General features: G+C 37.4%; 1 protein-coding gene across 2 annotated transcripts; it reads left to right on the plus strand.

Moving 5' to 3' along the window:
• Positions 1 to 412: 412 nt before the first annotated feature.
• Positions 413 to 16,026, plus strand: LOC131329365 (uncharacterized). 2 transcript variants are annotated; one of them, XM_058362462.1, is made up of 15 exons: positions 413 to 621; positions 783 to 842; positions 990 to 1,107; positions 1,193 to 1,265; positions 2,500 to 2,545; positions 9,208 to 9,318; positions 9,966 to 10,053; positions 10,405 to 10,501; positions 11,462 to 11,522; positions 11,604 to 11,734; positions 13,354 to 13,471; positions 13,835 to 13,958; positions 15,041 to 15,148; positions 15,240 to 15,314; positions 15,670 to 16,026. In XM_058362462.1, exons 1-15 carry the CDS (start codon positions 532 to 534, stop codon positions 15,717 to 15,719), a joined length of 1,350 nt encoding a protein of 449 aa, XP_058218445.1. In that variant the 5' UTR covers positions 413 to 531; the 3' UTR covers positions 15,720 to 16,026. The 2 variants fall into 2 exon arrangements, with proteins under 2 accessions (XP_058218445.1, XP_058218446.1); XM_058362463.1 differs by lacking the exon at positions 9,208 to 9,318 and having other exon boundaries at positions 419 to 621.
• Positions 16,027 to 17,355: the final 1,329 nt, after the last annotated feature.

A 17,355-nucleotide genomic window follows, 5' to 3' on the forward strand; every position in this document is an offset into this window, starting at 1 on the left:
CTAATAACACTCTTATTATGGTTTAAGAGAACCACATACTGTATAACAAATCGGGAAACAAATTTAAGAAGAAATAATACAAATACAACAAGTCGAATATAGACGGCCAAAGAACCTCCTAGCTATACACGGTTCCAATGGCATAATCTTGGAGATATAGATCTTGGTTCTTAATTCGCGCGCATACACAAATGCTTCAATCGCCATAGCTTTGTTTGTTTGTTTGTTTGAATTTTTTCACTTCAAACGTCCGCTGCAGTTGGGGTAGAGAGAGACAATGCTATTGCTGGTGGTCTAAATGCTTATCACGTCACATGTGTGTGAGGATGGGGTTTTTTGTAACGGAGGTGGAAAGATGATTCCAATTGGAAGACGCTTAGAACTCGTACATGGTTTAAGCTGTTCAAATTAAAAACTCTAGGATCTAATTTGGGCAATCAGTGAAACTCTGATGTACTACTCTGCTTTTCCCTTCAGCCAACTACTAGAGTCCCTCCACTTGAAAAACTAGCAGAAGCGGCCATAAGCACCATGGATCAACCAACCGGAGAGATCGCCGAGTCCCTTCACCTAATCACGTCCCTACAATCTCAGCTCGAGTCTCTCCAAATCAGAGTCAAGGTCTCTCTCTCTCTCTCTCTCTCTCTCTCTCTCTCTCTCTCCAGCGTGGTATGTGGTGGGGAAGGGCCCTGTAGCACCACGTGGTGGTAGCACTGAATAATCACACTAACTAGGGTTTCACTTCCATTTCTCACTTCATTTCTGAACTGATAAAACTTCAGGAGTTAGAGTCCGACAATGCCAGACTATCGTCTCTCGTATCCAATTGCTGCTGTCACAAGGTAACTCACATCTCCTAATAAATCATCAAGCATAGTTTGATGTGAAATTGACGTCTTGATTTTTGCCCTTCGGGTAAATTTAGTTATGTAATTTGATGAATATTCAACGGCGCGAGCACTGTAGATTTTTGTTTTCTTTTATTGCAGGCTGAGGAAAATATTCTTGCTCGTGTTTCGGGTAGTTTTGGTTTAGTTGATGAAAGAGGAAGTTCAAATTCCAATGGTGGTAAGAGCAGAAAAAAGAAGGAAAATCAGACAGTGCCAGGTTTCTTCCCACTTAAGCATTTTCTGCTTGAGTTATCTAGCACTAGCATAGAAAGCACTAATGGCTTACCTATGCATTATTGCAGATGATAAGGTGAGGACTGGACATCAGTACTCCAAAAGATATGTTGCTCTTAAAGTAATGTATTTTGGTCAGAGGTATGTCATGAGGCTACTGAAGCTATTAGTTTAAACCATTTACTGTTGCATTCTGTTGTTACTTGTTGCGAGTTCTTGTTGCTCTTCTTGATATTTTTCCTGGGCCATTTAGTTGGAAACTACGTTACTGTTCACATCATAAGTCATTGTAAGCAAAGTTTTCAAAGGCGAAAGCGCAAGGTGCAGTTGTTGACCTCTCATGAGGCGAGGCGTAAGCCTTTGAAGTTAAAATTAATTCAAATTATCATAAAAAGAGGGGATAGTGGTGGCGCCATACAAAGGTGCCTCACAAAAAACGAAAGAAAATGGTGGATTGAATTCACAAAAAATCATGTTAAGGCATACAAACATAGTCAGTTTAAAAGCACACTAACCCTTTGTCTTAGCCCAAACAACTAATAATGAAGTGACTCTACACTTAGAAAAAAAGAGAAAGAAAGAATCGACTCTTTTGATGCATTCACTTTAGTATTCTGGGCAAAAAAGGAGTGAAAAACGTATGCCTCTGCATGCCTCCGACTGATAGCCAAATGCATTTGTGGTTCTCTACCTAAAAATCAATGCCTAGAAGCATTTTTGTTCTGCCTCGCATCCAGTCAAGCCCAGAATCGCCTTTGATAACATTCATTGTAAGTACTGGACCAGCTAGTATCTCATATGACTATTGGGTCGGAAAAATAATTAGCAAATGTGTTTATTGTCCTGATAGATAGAGTTAGCAAATATGAAGGTCAACACAAGGAGACTATTTGTTCATCCAAGCCGTTCATATTTCTCCTCAGAAACCCATGTTTCCTCACACTAGGGCTACTGTAAATTTTTGTCATCTCCTGCAATATGGAGTTGAAGAAGGATGTTTCAGCTTTATGGAATTGAAGACTCTACTGTTCTGGTTTGGGTCTACATGATTTCACCCTACCAGTGACGAGTCCAGAGGAAATTGAAGTTGTCTTTCAAAACTCAAAAAAATGGACTTACTTTTTTCTCTTTCTTTCTTTTGTTTTTGTTTCCCTATAGCCTTTACGATATGGTTTCATTACTTGAAAGAACCTGTGTAGTTAGCCAAAGGTTGCATCTTAAGTCATAATCTGCAAGAAATAACTTTAATCTGGTTTATGTGTTATCACTTTCTTTTACAGTTGATTTTGTCGTTCCCACTTGAAGTTTTTATCTTTGTTGCTCGCTGTAGAGTTCCTGTTTCTTGTTCTGTAAGTCATTATGTTCTGCATTACAGGTTTTTTGGTTTTGCTTCAGAGGCTCAAATGGATCCAACTGTCGAGGTTTGCTTCTTCTTTTTACAGCATTTTGAACATTTATGATGGAAGAACTATATCAGAATGTAACTGTGAATAAAATGTCGGAGGATTTAATTCGAAATATGTTGTTCTTATTAAATTATGTGTTTATCCTACTCAAAAAGAAAAACTGGTCATGTAAGACTGTAAGTCAACAGACTCAAATAAATTTCTAGTCTACACTTGAATCCAGCGTAGAATATGGCATTGTTATTATATGATGGCATGAGATGTCCATCATTTGGCCAATAAGTTAATATTTACTTGCTTCTATTTGCTCTGTTACTAATCCTTCTCTCTGAAGTACGCAGACTGCAATGCCCTACTCCTTGGTTTCGAAAGTTTACTTGTTTCAAAAGTTTTCTTTTCGACGATGTACATTTCTTTTTTCTTTCCAGGTGAACCAAAATTGCTTTATTTTATGAATGGTATCCATTTTTTAGTGGAAAAATACTCAAAAAAAATTAGTTTCTACTCCAAAAATTCTCTAAAAATTTCTGGCATCACATATACCCTTTTCAAACTCAAACCCCTACCGTTTTCACTCAAACCAGCCTTCAAATCACTCAATCAAAGCTTTGAAGGCCTTAATCAAGTCTAAAAAAGGTGTAAGAATGCTACATTTCCTATTTCTGGCATTCTGAGGAAGCCTAGGGGCATAAGGAAGTACTATGTACTAGCTAGTGTACCCATAGGCCTTGGTTGCAAAGATGTAACCTGTGCAAGCCCAGCGCTGGACATTTCTTCCCCAGTGCTGGGGTTCTTCTCCTAGACTTACTGATTATCTCAATATCAGTAGAGTTCAGGGGCTCTACTGTTTACTTTTGGCTTTCAGTTGTTCATTTCCAGCATTGTTTCTTTCTGTTTTACTTTAAAAATGCATTAAAAAGTAATAAAAATCCTGAAAACCTTTTTCATGCATGTGTACTGATTGGTCGACTGTTTGGATAGTCAAGAACATGTTTTCACAACTGCTCTCTGAACGGAAGCCCAGCTCTGGGCACCTGAAGCGCTGGTCTTCTGTCTGTATTTTCAGTATGTGCTGTTTATTGCACAGTCCTTTCATATTAAACTGTACACTCCACACAAGCCTACACCGTACATGTTATGTGTTTAAAAGTTAAGCATATGAGCATTTCTAAAATCCCACAAGCATTTAGTAGAGACCGATCCTTGCATCGGGCGAGAGGGGTGCCGAATAAAACCCTTCCTCTCCCGTAACCTGGCTCCCAAATCCAAAATCTCTGGTTCAAACTCAAAATCAAGCTCAATTATCATTTTCAAGTTCAAGGTTTCTCGGGTGACAAACCTTTTTACAAAAACCCGGGTGGCGACTCTCTCTTTCAAAACCTTCCAAAAACCAACCTCGGGCGTAGTAGCCCACACTCCTTTATTGTACTCTGCCTTTTATTTTTGTATTTATGTTTTTCCGATTAAATGAATAATATGTAAGGTTCTGTAGTGCTTTTTTGGATATGGGTGGCATCAAGTTCAAGATTATCCACAAATAAGAGATACTGTTGAGCATGAGGGTATAGCTTTCCCGAATAGAAGCAGACAAAAGTATGATGTTATATAGTGCTTGACTTGACATGGGTGGCATCAAGTTCAAGAGTCACAGCAACTAAAAGAGATTGTTCTAGGGTGGACCCACCTTAATCGCACGAATTAGGGGTAGAGGCGGGAGCAGGTCGGGGAAGGGAAGACGAGGATCATAGAAGCTCCTCATTTAAGAGCATCGGTGGGAGCGTTTTCGGCTAAATTAGTAATATATAAGTTATGTAATTTAGTCTCAAATAGGGGCAGATTTGTGTATGGGATGGGGTGGCCATGACCCCCCCAACTTTGCATTTTTTTTTTTTTTATAGTTTTGCATGTGAATTTTTTTTTCCGACAAAACAAATCCTATTCTACTACTACTAATCTAGGGGAAAGGAGATGGCACTCGGGGGGGTTTGAAACATCACCTGGAGCAAGGAATATAGGATGCCCACCACTTGATTGTCACTCCACATGCAAAGTGAAATTTTACTCTCTATTATAAAAAAAAATGGAATAGCACTCTCATAGTCACTTTAAAATTATTCTTCTTAAAACAAAAAAATAAAAATAAAATCATATTTTGTGATTTTTATAGTCTGGACTTTTTTTTTAGTATACTTAATTAAATTCTCAGGTTTTCTTTTAATATACTTGCCTCGTTCTTTTGAACTTAACTTAAATCTGAAAATTTTGTCCTTATTTGAATTTTTTCCGCATTTGTTAGTTTTGTGCCATACTTTTGTGGGTTATTGATTCGTCTCGACGAGAGGAATCGGCAAAGTAAAAATTTGGCACTTTTACCCAAGTATTTTGAGAAATAACTACTTTTTTTAGGAAAAAAATGACATTTTTGCGGTAAAAAGTGGTTATTTGTCAAAAAACTTGGGTAAAAGTAAAAAAAAAAAAAAATTACTTTTCCGATTCCTCTCGTCAAGACGAATCAACAACCCACAAAAGTTCGGCACAAAACTAACAAATGCGAAAAAAATTCAAATAAGGACAAAACTCCCAAATTTAAGTTAAGTTCAAGAGAATGCAGTATTCAGAAGTTTATTTTTGTCGCATTTTTTCTCCTCTTAGTTCGGCCCCTCCTAGGTACGGATCCTGGCTCCTCCACTGGTCTTACATAGAGCCCAAGCTCGGCAAGATCCACCCAATCGATCCATTATGAAGCTCGTTTAGGCGATCCCTACCACTAAGAATTGGAGTCAAATTGCAAGTTTTTGTTCTCTATATGTAATTCAATCTTTTGTTTATGCTAAGTACTCAAGTAAATTTGACTAAACATAATTATAGTATTTTGTCGATATGAGGTAAATAATTTTCCAGTATCTTATCATTTCTTCATATTTTCTCTTGCTTGGTAGCTCCTCTGATTTCTTAGGGTTTCTTATGCTTGAGGATTTCTATCTTGATTGGGAAAGCGTTCCTTTCTTGATGGGAGCGAGGTTCCTTTCTGACTCGGGAGCACTGTAGCAAGTTATGGAGTGGATTCGCCTACCCCACAGAAGGATCTTGCAACTAAGGGACCCATCCTCAGACATGAGTGCTATGGATAACCTAGGTTTTACTAGGTGGATGGTAGGTTGGTTGCGGCTAGGGACCATGAATCAAAGGTTGAAGGGATATCAATAAGGGTGAAGACCACTGAAGCTATTGCTTGTGGTTGAAAGAAGGGGTGATTGTAGGTATTAATTCAGCACATAAGATAAGTAGAACTTAAATTTTCCGCAGTCAATCTTGAAGACAAACATGAAAGAAGTTATCGTAGCCTTACCATGACAGAAGGTAAAAAGCTGCCCAAATATTTTTTGCTCAAAATGTTTACTTATGTTGGTAAAAAGACTTACTGAAGCTAATAGAAACTACCCCAATAAGAGACTCAAATTCAAGGGATTTTCTTGGACATATAAATAATACAGATTTTCTTGGACTTAATGCACAAATTTCCTAAATATTACAAAAGAAACAATTTCATTCTCTAGGTTGCGTTCTTGTCAACTTATAAGTCTGAAACTTATTTCGGTATTTTTACTTTTCGTAACTTTTTGTTTAGCTTTTCGTCATAAATTTTGGGATTAATCGTTCGTCTCATCGAGACGAATCGAAAAAGTATAAAAATATGGACCGATGTTGAAAAAATTCAAATAAGACTGGCACTTTAGATAAATAAGACAGCTGTTTGATACTTTTTCAGTCTTTAGTGAACTTTTTTTTTTTTGCTTTCGGTCATAATTTTATACTTTTTAGACTCCTCTCGTCGAGACAAATGATTAATCCAAAATATATCACGCGAATCTAATAAAAATTCAGAAAAGATGAACAAAACTATGGGCTACCTGTCCGACGGAGGGCGCCGTCTGATTTTCTTTTTCCGAAAATACTAGCAAACGGCGTGTTCAATTTAGAGTCTTCACGTGAGTTTTAGTGGTTTGCCACCCAAGAAACCAAACTTAAATGACATCCGTTGCTTTTATTTGGAAAAAGGCTTTATTTCTTTTACCGGTCCGTCATAACCAGAGAGAACATTGGTTCGGGAGCCAGGTTATGAGCGGGGACGGGTTTACGGCACGCCTCTCGCCCGATGCGAAGGTCGGTCTATACTTAGTGCTTGTGGGATTTCAAAATCATTTTGTCTCTTAACTTTTAAAACAAGTAGGGAGGGGAAACAATAATAGGGGATTAAAACTGTAAACACGTTACGGGTGAGTGTATGCCTGTGAGGAGTGTACAATTATGATAATAAACATGAGATGACAGACAAAACAAAACAGAATACTGCTACTGCTAACATTGTTGAGCGCTCAACTATGGACCTGAGCGCTCAAGAATTGGTCTTGAGCGCCCAGGTCCTGCTTCCTTGCAGGCTTTGAGACAACTAATCTGAACTCTGAAAGGACTAGTGCACACCCAAAAACAATAACAAGCTTGAAACAAGTATTTACAGTAAACAAAACAGAAGATGGTATTAAAACTATTTTGAGCACTTACACCTCTCCTGAGTGCTAAAGAACTTGTCTTGAGTGCTCAAATGTGAGGCTCACAACAGTGAAACTAGTGAATATATAACCAAATAGAACATTTGAACTAAAAAAATGAACTTTGAAGCTTTAAAAAAAGTTTTTGAACGTTTTAAGAACTGAACTGAATGTTAAAAATCATGAAACTAAGCAGAATACAACTTGGACCCATCTTGTATTGATCTAACCAGAAAGCTCAAGAATATGGACTTGAATACTCATAAGTGCTTTTGAGCGCTCAAAAATGGTTCTTGAGCGCTCAGGAGTGTTCCTGAGTGCAGAGGTCTTGTCCTCTTGACTTACATGATAGGCCTACTGAGCTCAAAGGCAGTACAAGGAACTAACTTGAGCCCAATGGCTCCCCTCAGGGTGTTGAAACGGTAGCTTCGAAAGGCTTTCTACCTTTGTTTGGCTTGAAACAATGCTCGTTGGTGGATGGATGCTTGAAAAACAGTGTTTGATGACTGTTTTATTTGAGAAACTTGGGAGTGTTTGAGTGGATGAAAAGTTTTTGTAGTTTGGATGAGCTTTTTGGTGTTGTTTTTGACTTGAAAACTGATTTTTGACTCCTCTCTCTAAAACAGTGTTTTTCCAAAGAAAAATGGCTTTCTCTTGCAGAAAAATGGTTCCCTCATGGCCTCCTCTCTCTCTCTCTCTCTCTCTCTCTCAATACATTGCATGTAGTATAGAGGTGTTTGAAGGTGGAAATCATCATTAGTCAACACTTGGAGACTTAAAACGTGGTCTGAAAGCAACAGAACGTGCCTGCCAAGCTGTCTGCACAGGGGAGCATTCTGCAGAAAAATGTCTGACCCGCATGCCTAACAACTGCACAGAATCTTTGACCTGAGCGCTCAAGAATGTTGAGTTGGCTTTCAGACCCAATTGGTTTCATTGCATTATCATTTGTACTTTAAAAGATGTGACCATTCTACCCTCAGCGCGTCGGGAAATAAGCTATTTTGATAAAACGGACACATCTCCCTCTTCTAAAATTGGACCGAGGCCCGCCTTATATTGATAAAAAGGGGTTTTAAAGTGCTAAAAGATAATGTATGTCAAGGTTGTTTTGAAGAGTCTCATTCCTTTGTTTTGAAAAACAAAAAGGAGCAGTGTTCTAGCCTTCAAGGTTGTTTTCCCTTATTTTTTTATCATCGGGGAGGCTTAAAGGTTTTCTAGAGGGTCCAAATTGGGGTGTCAACAAAAACATACAAAACAAAGAAGAAAATTAAGTTACAAGAATGGAAAAAAAGAGGAAAACTTGAAAATTACCTCTAAACTATTTCCCAAATGTTTCATGGGTACCTTATCTTCACAGTATTTAAGCCGCCTAACATTTTAAATTGGGCCCCCATTGTCAACAATGATCCAATTGCTTATGGAAATTGATGAGATGGCAAACTTGCATGCTAAGGTGTCTAGTTTTAATGACAAAAAATAACCCAAGGCGCCTCCTAACACCATACTTTTCCACATGTAGGTGTGGTCATTGCAATAGTACGTAGTTCATTTCTGAAGTTAGTTACGCAATTCATCAAGTGAATGACAAGTTTCCTTGGTGCTACTAGATATTTCACTAAATAGCCTTGGGTTGGTGTCTGAGGATTATCTTAGAGTGTGTGCAAAGATAGCATATTAAAGTTTTTCCCTTTTCGTTCACTGCATTAAAGAGTAAATGGGAAGTCATATTGACCGTTCCATCTGTATTGACTTTTGTGGTCTCCGAAGAGTAACTGTTGCTAGGGAAGAGCTTATCGTATTGAGTTTTGTGGTCTCCGAAGAGTAACTGTTGCTAGGGAAGAGCTTATCTGGTCTCAGTCTTCCGTTGATCTCGGAAGAGTAACTGTTTCTGTGGAAGGCTTTGGTTTTGTTATGAAATTGCAGTTCTATATGTTGAGTAGGAAACAGCAGTGACCACTGGATTAAGACATCCCTGAGTCATGTAGATCAAAACTGAAAGTAGTACTCTGGATGCTGTAGTTTTATCGTCATCAGATTTTCTTATATAGTTGTATTGAGCTTAAAGACTTGGTTTGCTTGAATTGAATTAACTATGGGAAGATTGAATGTCTAAATTTTCTGCAGTCTGAAATTTTCAAAGCTCTGTACAAAACCAGGCTCATTAATGGCGACAAGAAGAACTTACAATACTCAAGATGTGGCAGAACAGACAAGGGAGTATCCTCTGTCGGGCAAGTAAGAATACTAGAAAAGCATAACTATATTTCTGTTCTACTTTTTATTGCTAGCATGCACATATTGAAAAAGTTATTATAAGTTGTCATTCAAAGTTTATTTTTTGGTGTGTGTGTAATTAGCAAACTTGTTTTTTAATACGAATTACTAAGAAAAATATGATGTCATTTAATCTAAGAACGGCAAAGAAAAATGAGGATTGTCGCTTTGAGTAAGGATATGATTGCCTGGTTTCACCAAGGATTTGTCACTACATAGAGGTGACAGCCAAGCAGATGTGTGTATGTTAGACCAAGTTTTGGGATCAGAGGGCTTTATTTGATTGGCTATAGACTTTAGTATTAAGGTCATCTGACTTAAATAGTCATCTGACTTAAATATATATATCTTGTTGCCAGTATGAAATACAAGTTGTAAACAAATCAAGGATTGCAATTGTGATAACGTCAAAATTTGATATTCTTATAGCAGTTAGTCTTTCTTTTCTCACCGCCGTTCAAAAAAAGTCTTTCTTTTCTCACTATTATTTCATTTCTTCCTTGGTAACCTTTGAATCTTTTCCACCTCCATCTAGAATCAGCTTGTGGATGATGTTTTTTTAAAATCTTATTATGAATCCTTTTAAACCATTGGAATAATTCGTGCAGGTGATTTCTTTGTTTTTGCGATCAAACCATAAGAAACCAGAGCAGAGCAATGGATGTTCGGGGGAATTTGTGCCCGAGGAACCATATGGTTATCTAACATCTCCTTGTTGGAATTTTTATTTAGCTCCAGTTCATCGCATCTGTCCATTTGGAACCTGACAAATCCAGACACAAATAGTCAAATGGTCTCAGTATTCAATGGAGGGTTGTGGCTATAGGATGGGCTATAAAGCATGATTTTGTTCTTTTGTCCAAGCAGTTAGGCCTAATGAAGATGTCAAGATAACTCTTGGTTGGAAATTAATTTGTGAGCTGGAATGCAACTAGTGTTTCACTCTTTTGGATCATACTGCGCAAGTTTTTCAAATAAATTGCTTCTCATTGCATACATTCTGCAATTTTTACTCCTCTCTATTTTACTTTTCTTCTTCTTTTCCAGGAGGAGAAATAGACTACGTGAAAATACTGAATAAAGTTCTTCCTAAAGATATTCGAGTTATGGGCTGGTGTCCTGCTCCAACTGAGTTCAGTGCAAGGTCTGTCTAGCTTTGCAAGCCATTTCATTATTTCAACCTTGTTCCTATGTGGTGTTTTTATTGGTAGTGTTCAACAGCTGGTTTATCATTTTAAATTTGAGATCCCTGTTTGAATTTTCTTGCCAAAGGTTAGTGTACCATAATTTCTATGGGTATGAAAAATACTTACAGGAAAACCGACAGCTTATTTCCATGCGCCCTCAGGGTTTACCTTTCTGACTAAATTGCAGGTTTGCATAGATGGAATACTGCTTTTGTGAGCATTTCTGACTGACAGACACCTTAAAATGTTGGTTTCTTGCTTTTGAAGAATATTTTGTGATTAAGATGTTTTTGTCTCCTTCGAAGCAATTGCCCATCTTATCTTCTGCATGATTGATGTGGTTCATTTTGTTTGCGAACACAAGTTTAGTGATTGACGTGGTTCATTTTGTTTGCGAACACAAGTTTAGTGTAAAGAAGGATTAGATGTTTTAGATTTGGTAGTCTTAAATTGTAACTGTTATGTCTGAGTTCCGTTATGTGTGGGCTCTGCAAGATGATGTATTTATCTGCCATTCTACCTTATCATTCATGGAACCTAGGATCCAGAAAGTCGAGAGTCTGCCAAATCATGGCACTCTTTTGAGTTGTTCCATTGAATACATCCAAATGGTTTCTGGGCATCACGATGTTCAACAACTTGCTTCATCATTTCCATTTCGTAAGGAAAATGCATTTTGTCTATGGTCGATTGTGGTCAATACCAATGAGCTTTGATTAGAGGATATCATTGCTCCTGAAATTTGTTGTCTCTATGAGTCGTTAGTCCTATTCCAAGCATGCTTTATTGCTTTTAAGTTTAGCAGAAGAATTTATCGTGCTGTCTTTGGTTTATCTTTTTTGGTTTACATGGTCATTCAACCACTTATTTGTTTTTGTTTTTTTTGGTATTTGTTTCTTATTTGTCCCCGAATGCAGGTTTAGCTGTTTGAGCAGGGAGTATAAATATTTTTTCTGGAACAGAGATCTGAATGTAGTGGTATGTATATCTTGAGTTTTATGCTTCCAGGTGCTTCTACTTTAGAGCAAGCCATTATTGTTTTGCTAAATGTTTCACCAGGCAATGGAGAATGCAGGTAAGAAATTTGTAGGGGAACATGACTTCAGAAACTTCTGCAAGATGGATGCAGCGAATGTGCACAACTATAGGAGGCATATCACAGAGTTCGAAATATTTCCTTGCAATGAAAGGTTGAGATAGTTATATTTTTAACCTATTATTTGTGACCCAACTTTCCTTTTACGTGCAACAACAGATGACATTGATATGTACCTGTATTCTGTGGAAAAAGGTAATGTTTTCCTTTTACTTCACTAACTCTCTGGGACTCATGGTTCACTTTCCGAAGGACTTGCCATCATGAAGCTAAAGTGGACAAGAATACTGCGATGGAAAGTTTGGTTGTTTTCACTTAATTTCCTTTGTTTCTTTCCCCAAGGTAGTCTAGTCTCGTCCAAGGGAGACTGTTGTTTTCTCCCCTCTTGAGTAGGAATTACTATAAGTTTTAGGGTATACTGTAAATAGGGAGACTTGTAAATATGATTGTAAGTTTTAATCTGGTATACCATAGTGTCTTGCGCAAATTTCTTGTGTATGACAGAAAGATATAGCTCAAGTGCTAAACTTCAAATCTTTATGTGATCGTCCGTTTTTTGGAGTTTGGGAGGTTGGAGAACTACTAGCTGGGGAAAGGGGAAGGCAGATAGAGAGAGTATTGAGAGTCAAAAAGTTAAAACAATGGAAATGCCTGAATGGTGTAAAGTATAGAGCATTTGCCTTGCCTTGTCTCATGTGTTTTAGTTGACGTCAAAAGAGTAACTAATTTTAACTGCTCATTTTATGTCCTTCCTGAATTACTGGAAATTAAATGAGCTTTTTCGGGGTTTGTGTGTGGGTGGGTTTACTTCTATTTTTTATTTTATTTTTAACAAGGGATGGGTTTACTTCATCTCACGCATTTTTAATGATATTTTTCATGGCTGGAGTTGGGACCCAAAATATAACCAAACAGAGCCTTATGCCTCAATTGTCTGGGTTGGCTACATAAATCCGTGATATCCTACAAACCTAAATCCTTTCGAACTACCGCCTCTAAAATCAATTTTGGTCTTCCACTCCCCTTTGTCCTACCCTTTTCCATAACTTTATCACTCCTAACTACCGCTTCTACAAATCTATGATAGACATGTCCAAACCATCTTAATCTATTTCTCCCATATCAGCGTTGCCCCTATCATTCCACAAAGGTTTTCATTTCTAATTCTATCTCGTAAAGTCATACCACCCATCCATCTCAATATAAATCTACTTCTATTTCTTGTGCTCATAAAACTAATGGGTGATGATACGTCTATTCTGACAGCTGCGAAAGGACACATGCCTGTAGGTATGATCTGGATAGCTAGTATCATTTCTTATCATTTTACTAGCAGGCAGAAAAGGCAAGGAAAAAATAGTTTTTTGCGGAAAAGGTGAGGATTTCATCACATAATTACAAATTGAGACAATTGAGTTTCTAGAGTATCATGTTGACTAGAAAAGAACATGTTGCCTATGATACAATTAACAAGTACCAGCATATGGGAGATTAAAACACCACCTTTTTATACAAGTATCATTTATATGGGTCGTAACTGTCAACGTGAGTAAGATTTAAAACACGCACTATTTGAGACTCGTTATATGCTGCATACTCAAATTTGGCTCACTGTTTGGTAATTTGCTTAATGTGCATACTGCGATGACTTTTTGTCATGCACAATCAGATTGGTTGGAGATTTGGTGGTTAATTCTTTCTCGTCATATGCAGGTTTGAAGGTGATCAGCTTTGGGCAGTGAAAATCAAAGGTACTGCTTTTCTGTGGCACCAGGTCCGGTGCATGGTTGCTGTACTCTTTTTGATTGGCCAAGGTCTTGAATCTCCTAATGTGCGTGTTGAATTTCCGTTAATTGAATGGTTTAAGTCTCGTAAAATAATGTAGTTCAACATATTGTCTCTTTAATGAGTGCTATGGAATGCTCATAGGGAAAGACCAAAGGGGTTCATATCAGAGCACGTAACCAATGTAAATGGGTGTGTGTTACAATTATGCATGTTTAATAGTTTAGTGGTGTTGATCGTGGTTGAATAACATGCACAACTTAAAACACATGCAAAAGGATATATCTATGAAATCATTAACAAATGGACCTTTTTAAAAGGAGACTTGGGTAGAAAGTTCTTCAGACTCATGTATGTTTGTAATTCATATGCTTTGCCTGAAACTCAGATCAAGTGTCTCAATCTTTAGGTGGTTGATGCCTTGCTGGATGTTGATAGGACACCAAGGAAACCTCAGTACAGGATTGCTCCAGAGATTCCCTTGGTGCTTCAGTCATGCAAATTTGAAGGTCTCAGATTTATGTGCTCGTCAGGTAATTGAGGCACGAATTATATGGCCCCACACTTCTCCAAAATCTTTTTTCCCTTTCGCAATACTGAATTGGAACTATTTGTGGAATCTGAGCCATGTCTATTTTATGCTTAGCTATGTAGCACGGATACGGATATGGGCACGGACACATGACACAGCAATTCTAAAAAAATGGGAATACGAACACTGCGTGTCCCACGCCACGTGTATGAAAAATATATATAAATTCTTTTATGGACCATTGTATATGAAAATTTTCACAAATTGTATTTCTTTTTTCAAAGGCATAATTACAGTTTAACCCAAATATTTTGAATAATTTCATATTAACCCCCCAAAAAAAATTACATTTTGACCCCCAGCAGTGTCCCCCCGCCTGTCACCTATCAAAAAATAATAAAAATTATTGGACACGCCACGTGGCGTGTCCAATATGTGTCCCCGCCGTGTCCCCGTGTCCAATACGTGAATACGGCGCCCTTTTGGAGTGTCGGTGCTTCATAGCTTCTTAGTTTGGATGTATAGGACCGATGATATTTTGTTATTGGTCCAATATGATCATTAGCAAGTGATACTCCATATATTATCTCATTTTAATGTGTTTGGATAGAGTTGTATACCGCTATCAGTGTCTTGTCTTCAATCAGAACCGATGAATGTTGTCAACCCACTTTCTCTTGTTGATTACATCAAATCCCATTGTTGTTTTTATTTGGAGGGTGCCCGAGTTGATTTACATTGTTGAGAGTACATTCTTCGTAGCTTAATTTATGTAACACCTCTACGATGCCAACATTGTATGCATTTTGGTGCGTGGTTTCTTAATATTATCCTTGGATTCCCATGTTCACTTCGTTGTGCAAGTATTTAAACCACTGCTTCTTCCACATCTTGTTAAGCCACTTAAGAATACAAATGCAGTGAATTGAAGTTTCTGCCACCAGCATAGGCTGCTATTCCTACTTTTGTTTATGAATCTGAAAATAATGGCCTAATTGGTGTTTTCCATCCACAGTCAACTGGTATGATCACATTCACTGGGTGATTTAGCTCTTTATGTTTTGAGAAGTTTTTTGTCTGTAGATGCCAGGCAAGCTCTGCATGCACACTTGGAGATGGAGTGCCGAAGTTACAAACTTCAATCTGCAATCTTTCACGAGGCTCTGCTAAGCTGTTCATTGGTGGAAAATGGTGCGGAAAGCATGACCTTACTATTATATTGGCTGAACCTTCTTTTTCTTGCCTTGTTCTCTATTGCTTAGAGCACTTTGACATTTCTCAGATGACAGTGTGTTGACTGGTAAAACAAGAAAGAAAGCAGCTTCCCATGTTCCCCTCATGTCCCGGCCAACTGAGCGTGAGTCCTACTGTTTGCACAATTTACAACTCCTATCAATAATTAGACGCATGCAAAGTGTGGTTTGCTTTCCCTCTTGATGTTGGAGAATAGCTTTCAGGGCCAATTGTTTACAACATTTCTTTTAGCAAAAAAATTGTTTAAAACATGAAATATAAATGGAGTTTGTGTTTATGAAAACTCCCATATACGTTGCTTTATCTTTGTTCTTCAATTGTTTTTTTGCTGCTTATGTATTTGCCTGTGTTCTAGTTTTTCCAATTTCTGTTGATTGTCATCTGGACAAATGATAGTACACGCGTACTTCTCTTTGACTGTATTTTTTCCGGCAATTTGATGTTTTGACTGTTGCCAGCATCTTACGAGGAACGGTGTATAAAGTTGAATTCAAGAGCAGAAGAGTAAAGGCTTATCAACTGGCCAAGAGCAGGACTTGTTCAAACAAAGCACGTTCCTAGATGTGATGTTTTCTGTGCATCGCTAATTTATTGTAATAGTTCTGCTAATTGTAATGTTTCTGTGTGGATTCCTAACATCAGTGATGTATTTTTTAAGGTTTTAGGTTTTTTGTTAAATGAAGTTTTATTTTTTCCCATTATGTGATGTTCACTTGAGTCATCTTTCAGGTAGATTTTGGGCAGCTCTGTTTCATATGTAAGCTGATCTCAACCTGCAGTTTGATCATTTTAATCTTTTATAATTTCTCGTGGTAGAATTATTTCCGTTCAAATAGATGTTGGTTCCATTGGTAGAATACTCAAAATTGGGGATTTGGGGACCCTGTAGTGCAGGGGTAAACTACAAAGGCGTAATGCAGCACCCCAACCATCCAAAAGTGTTTTCAATGGTTTGGATTTAAAAAAGAGTTCAGTGTCATATAGGGATTGTCCTACAATGCCTCATAGTGGTTTTGGGACATACATGTACCACAATGTAGACCCTCAAATTGTAAAATAGCTAATCACAATTGCTAGATCAAAACAACATACGAAAAGTAAGTTGGATTTGCTAAAAAAGAAATGGTTCTGCATTTTGTGGTATTTTGTGGTTTTGGAACGTACGTGTGCCACAAAATGTAGACTCTCAAATTGTTAACTAACCACTGTTATGGGACTCACCTCGGGTCTCACAAACATAATTCGAATCGTCTATTATTTTTAAAATATTTTTTTATGGAGAGCCTTGTAAAAAATTAGTAAGGGATTTTCCTGAATTTTTTTTATGCTAAACAAAGATTTTTTTTTGAATTTGTTTAGGGCGAAACTACTTGACATCTCTGTGAGACCTGAGATGGGCTTTACAAAATTGATATGTGCACGATATGTACATGCTCATATGTACCCATAGCTTTTTCCTAACTTTAATCTTCGTAGTGAATTGATGTTACAATTTAGGGTAAATTACCAAAATGAATCACGAGATTTCTATAAATTATATAGATTGCCCCTCACATTTGAGAAATTTAAAACTACCCCTATTGTGTAACAAATTACCCCGTTGCCATCTAGCCGCTAGGACTTTGATGGAATGTGTCTGACATCATCATTCAATTACAATTGGGCACTCTGTCCAATAGTTGAATAATTTACATTCATGGTGGTTCCGGATAAAAATAAAAATAATAATTGATGGTAATGATTAGTGAGATACAATCGATTGGCTAGTCTAGGAGCAAGCACTAAAAAATAAAGGCAAAAACTATGGTGTCTACCCACAAAAAAGTGGACATCGTAATTCTAATTCAACAGTTTGAAAATGTGTCATGTCACGCCTTCGATTTTCAACATAATTAAATAATCCATTTAAATAAAAGATCATCGCATAACATAGGTAATACCCAAAAGAGTTCCCAATAGTTTAACTTACAAACCAAGTTCCCAAGTTTAAAGTTATACAACATTGACACTCTTGCCCAAAATAAGCTTAAGTACAAGTACGAACAAGTTCTTAATTTACAAATGATTTAGTCAAAAGGAAATCTTGAGAGATTAGTTACAAACGCATCTTTATCAAAAGAGAGTCGTTACAAATATGATTAAGT

The sequence above is a fragment of the Rhododendron vialii genome, chromosome 6a, assembly GCF_030253575.1.
Source record: "Rhododendron vialii isolate Sample 1 chromosome 6a, ASM3025357v1".
Taxonomy (NCBI): domain Eukaryota; kingdom Viridiplantae; phylum Streptophyta; class Magnoliopsida; order Ericales; family Ericaceae; genus Rhododendron; species Rhododendron vialii.

Excerpts from the sequence above, each read along its gene's own strand:
- LOC131329365 (XM_058362462.1), top strand. The coding sequence starts at position 532 with ATGGATCAACCAACCGGAGAGATCGCCGAGTCCCTTCACCTAATCACG. Across the intron at positions 15,149-15,239 it reads CTGTTCATTGGTGGAAAATG|ATGACAGTGTGTTGACTGGT; the intron begins GTGCGGAAAGCA and ends GACATTTCTCAG. Across the intron at positions 15,315-15,669 it reads CATGTCCCGGCCAACTGAGC|CATCTTACGAGGAACGGTGT; the intron begins GTGAGTCCTACT and ends GACTGTTGCCAG.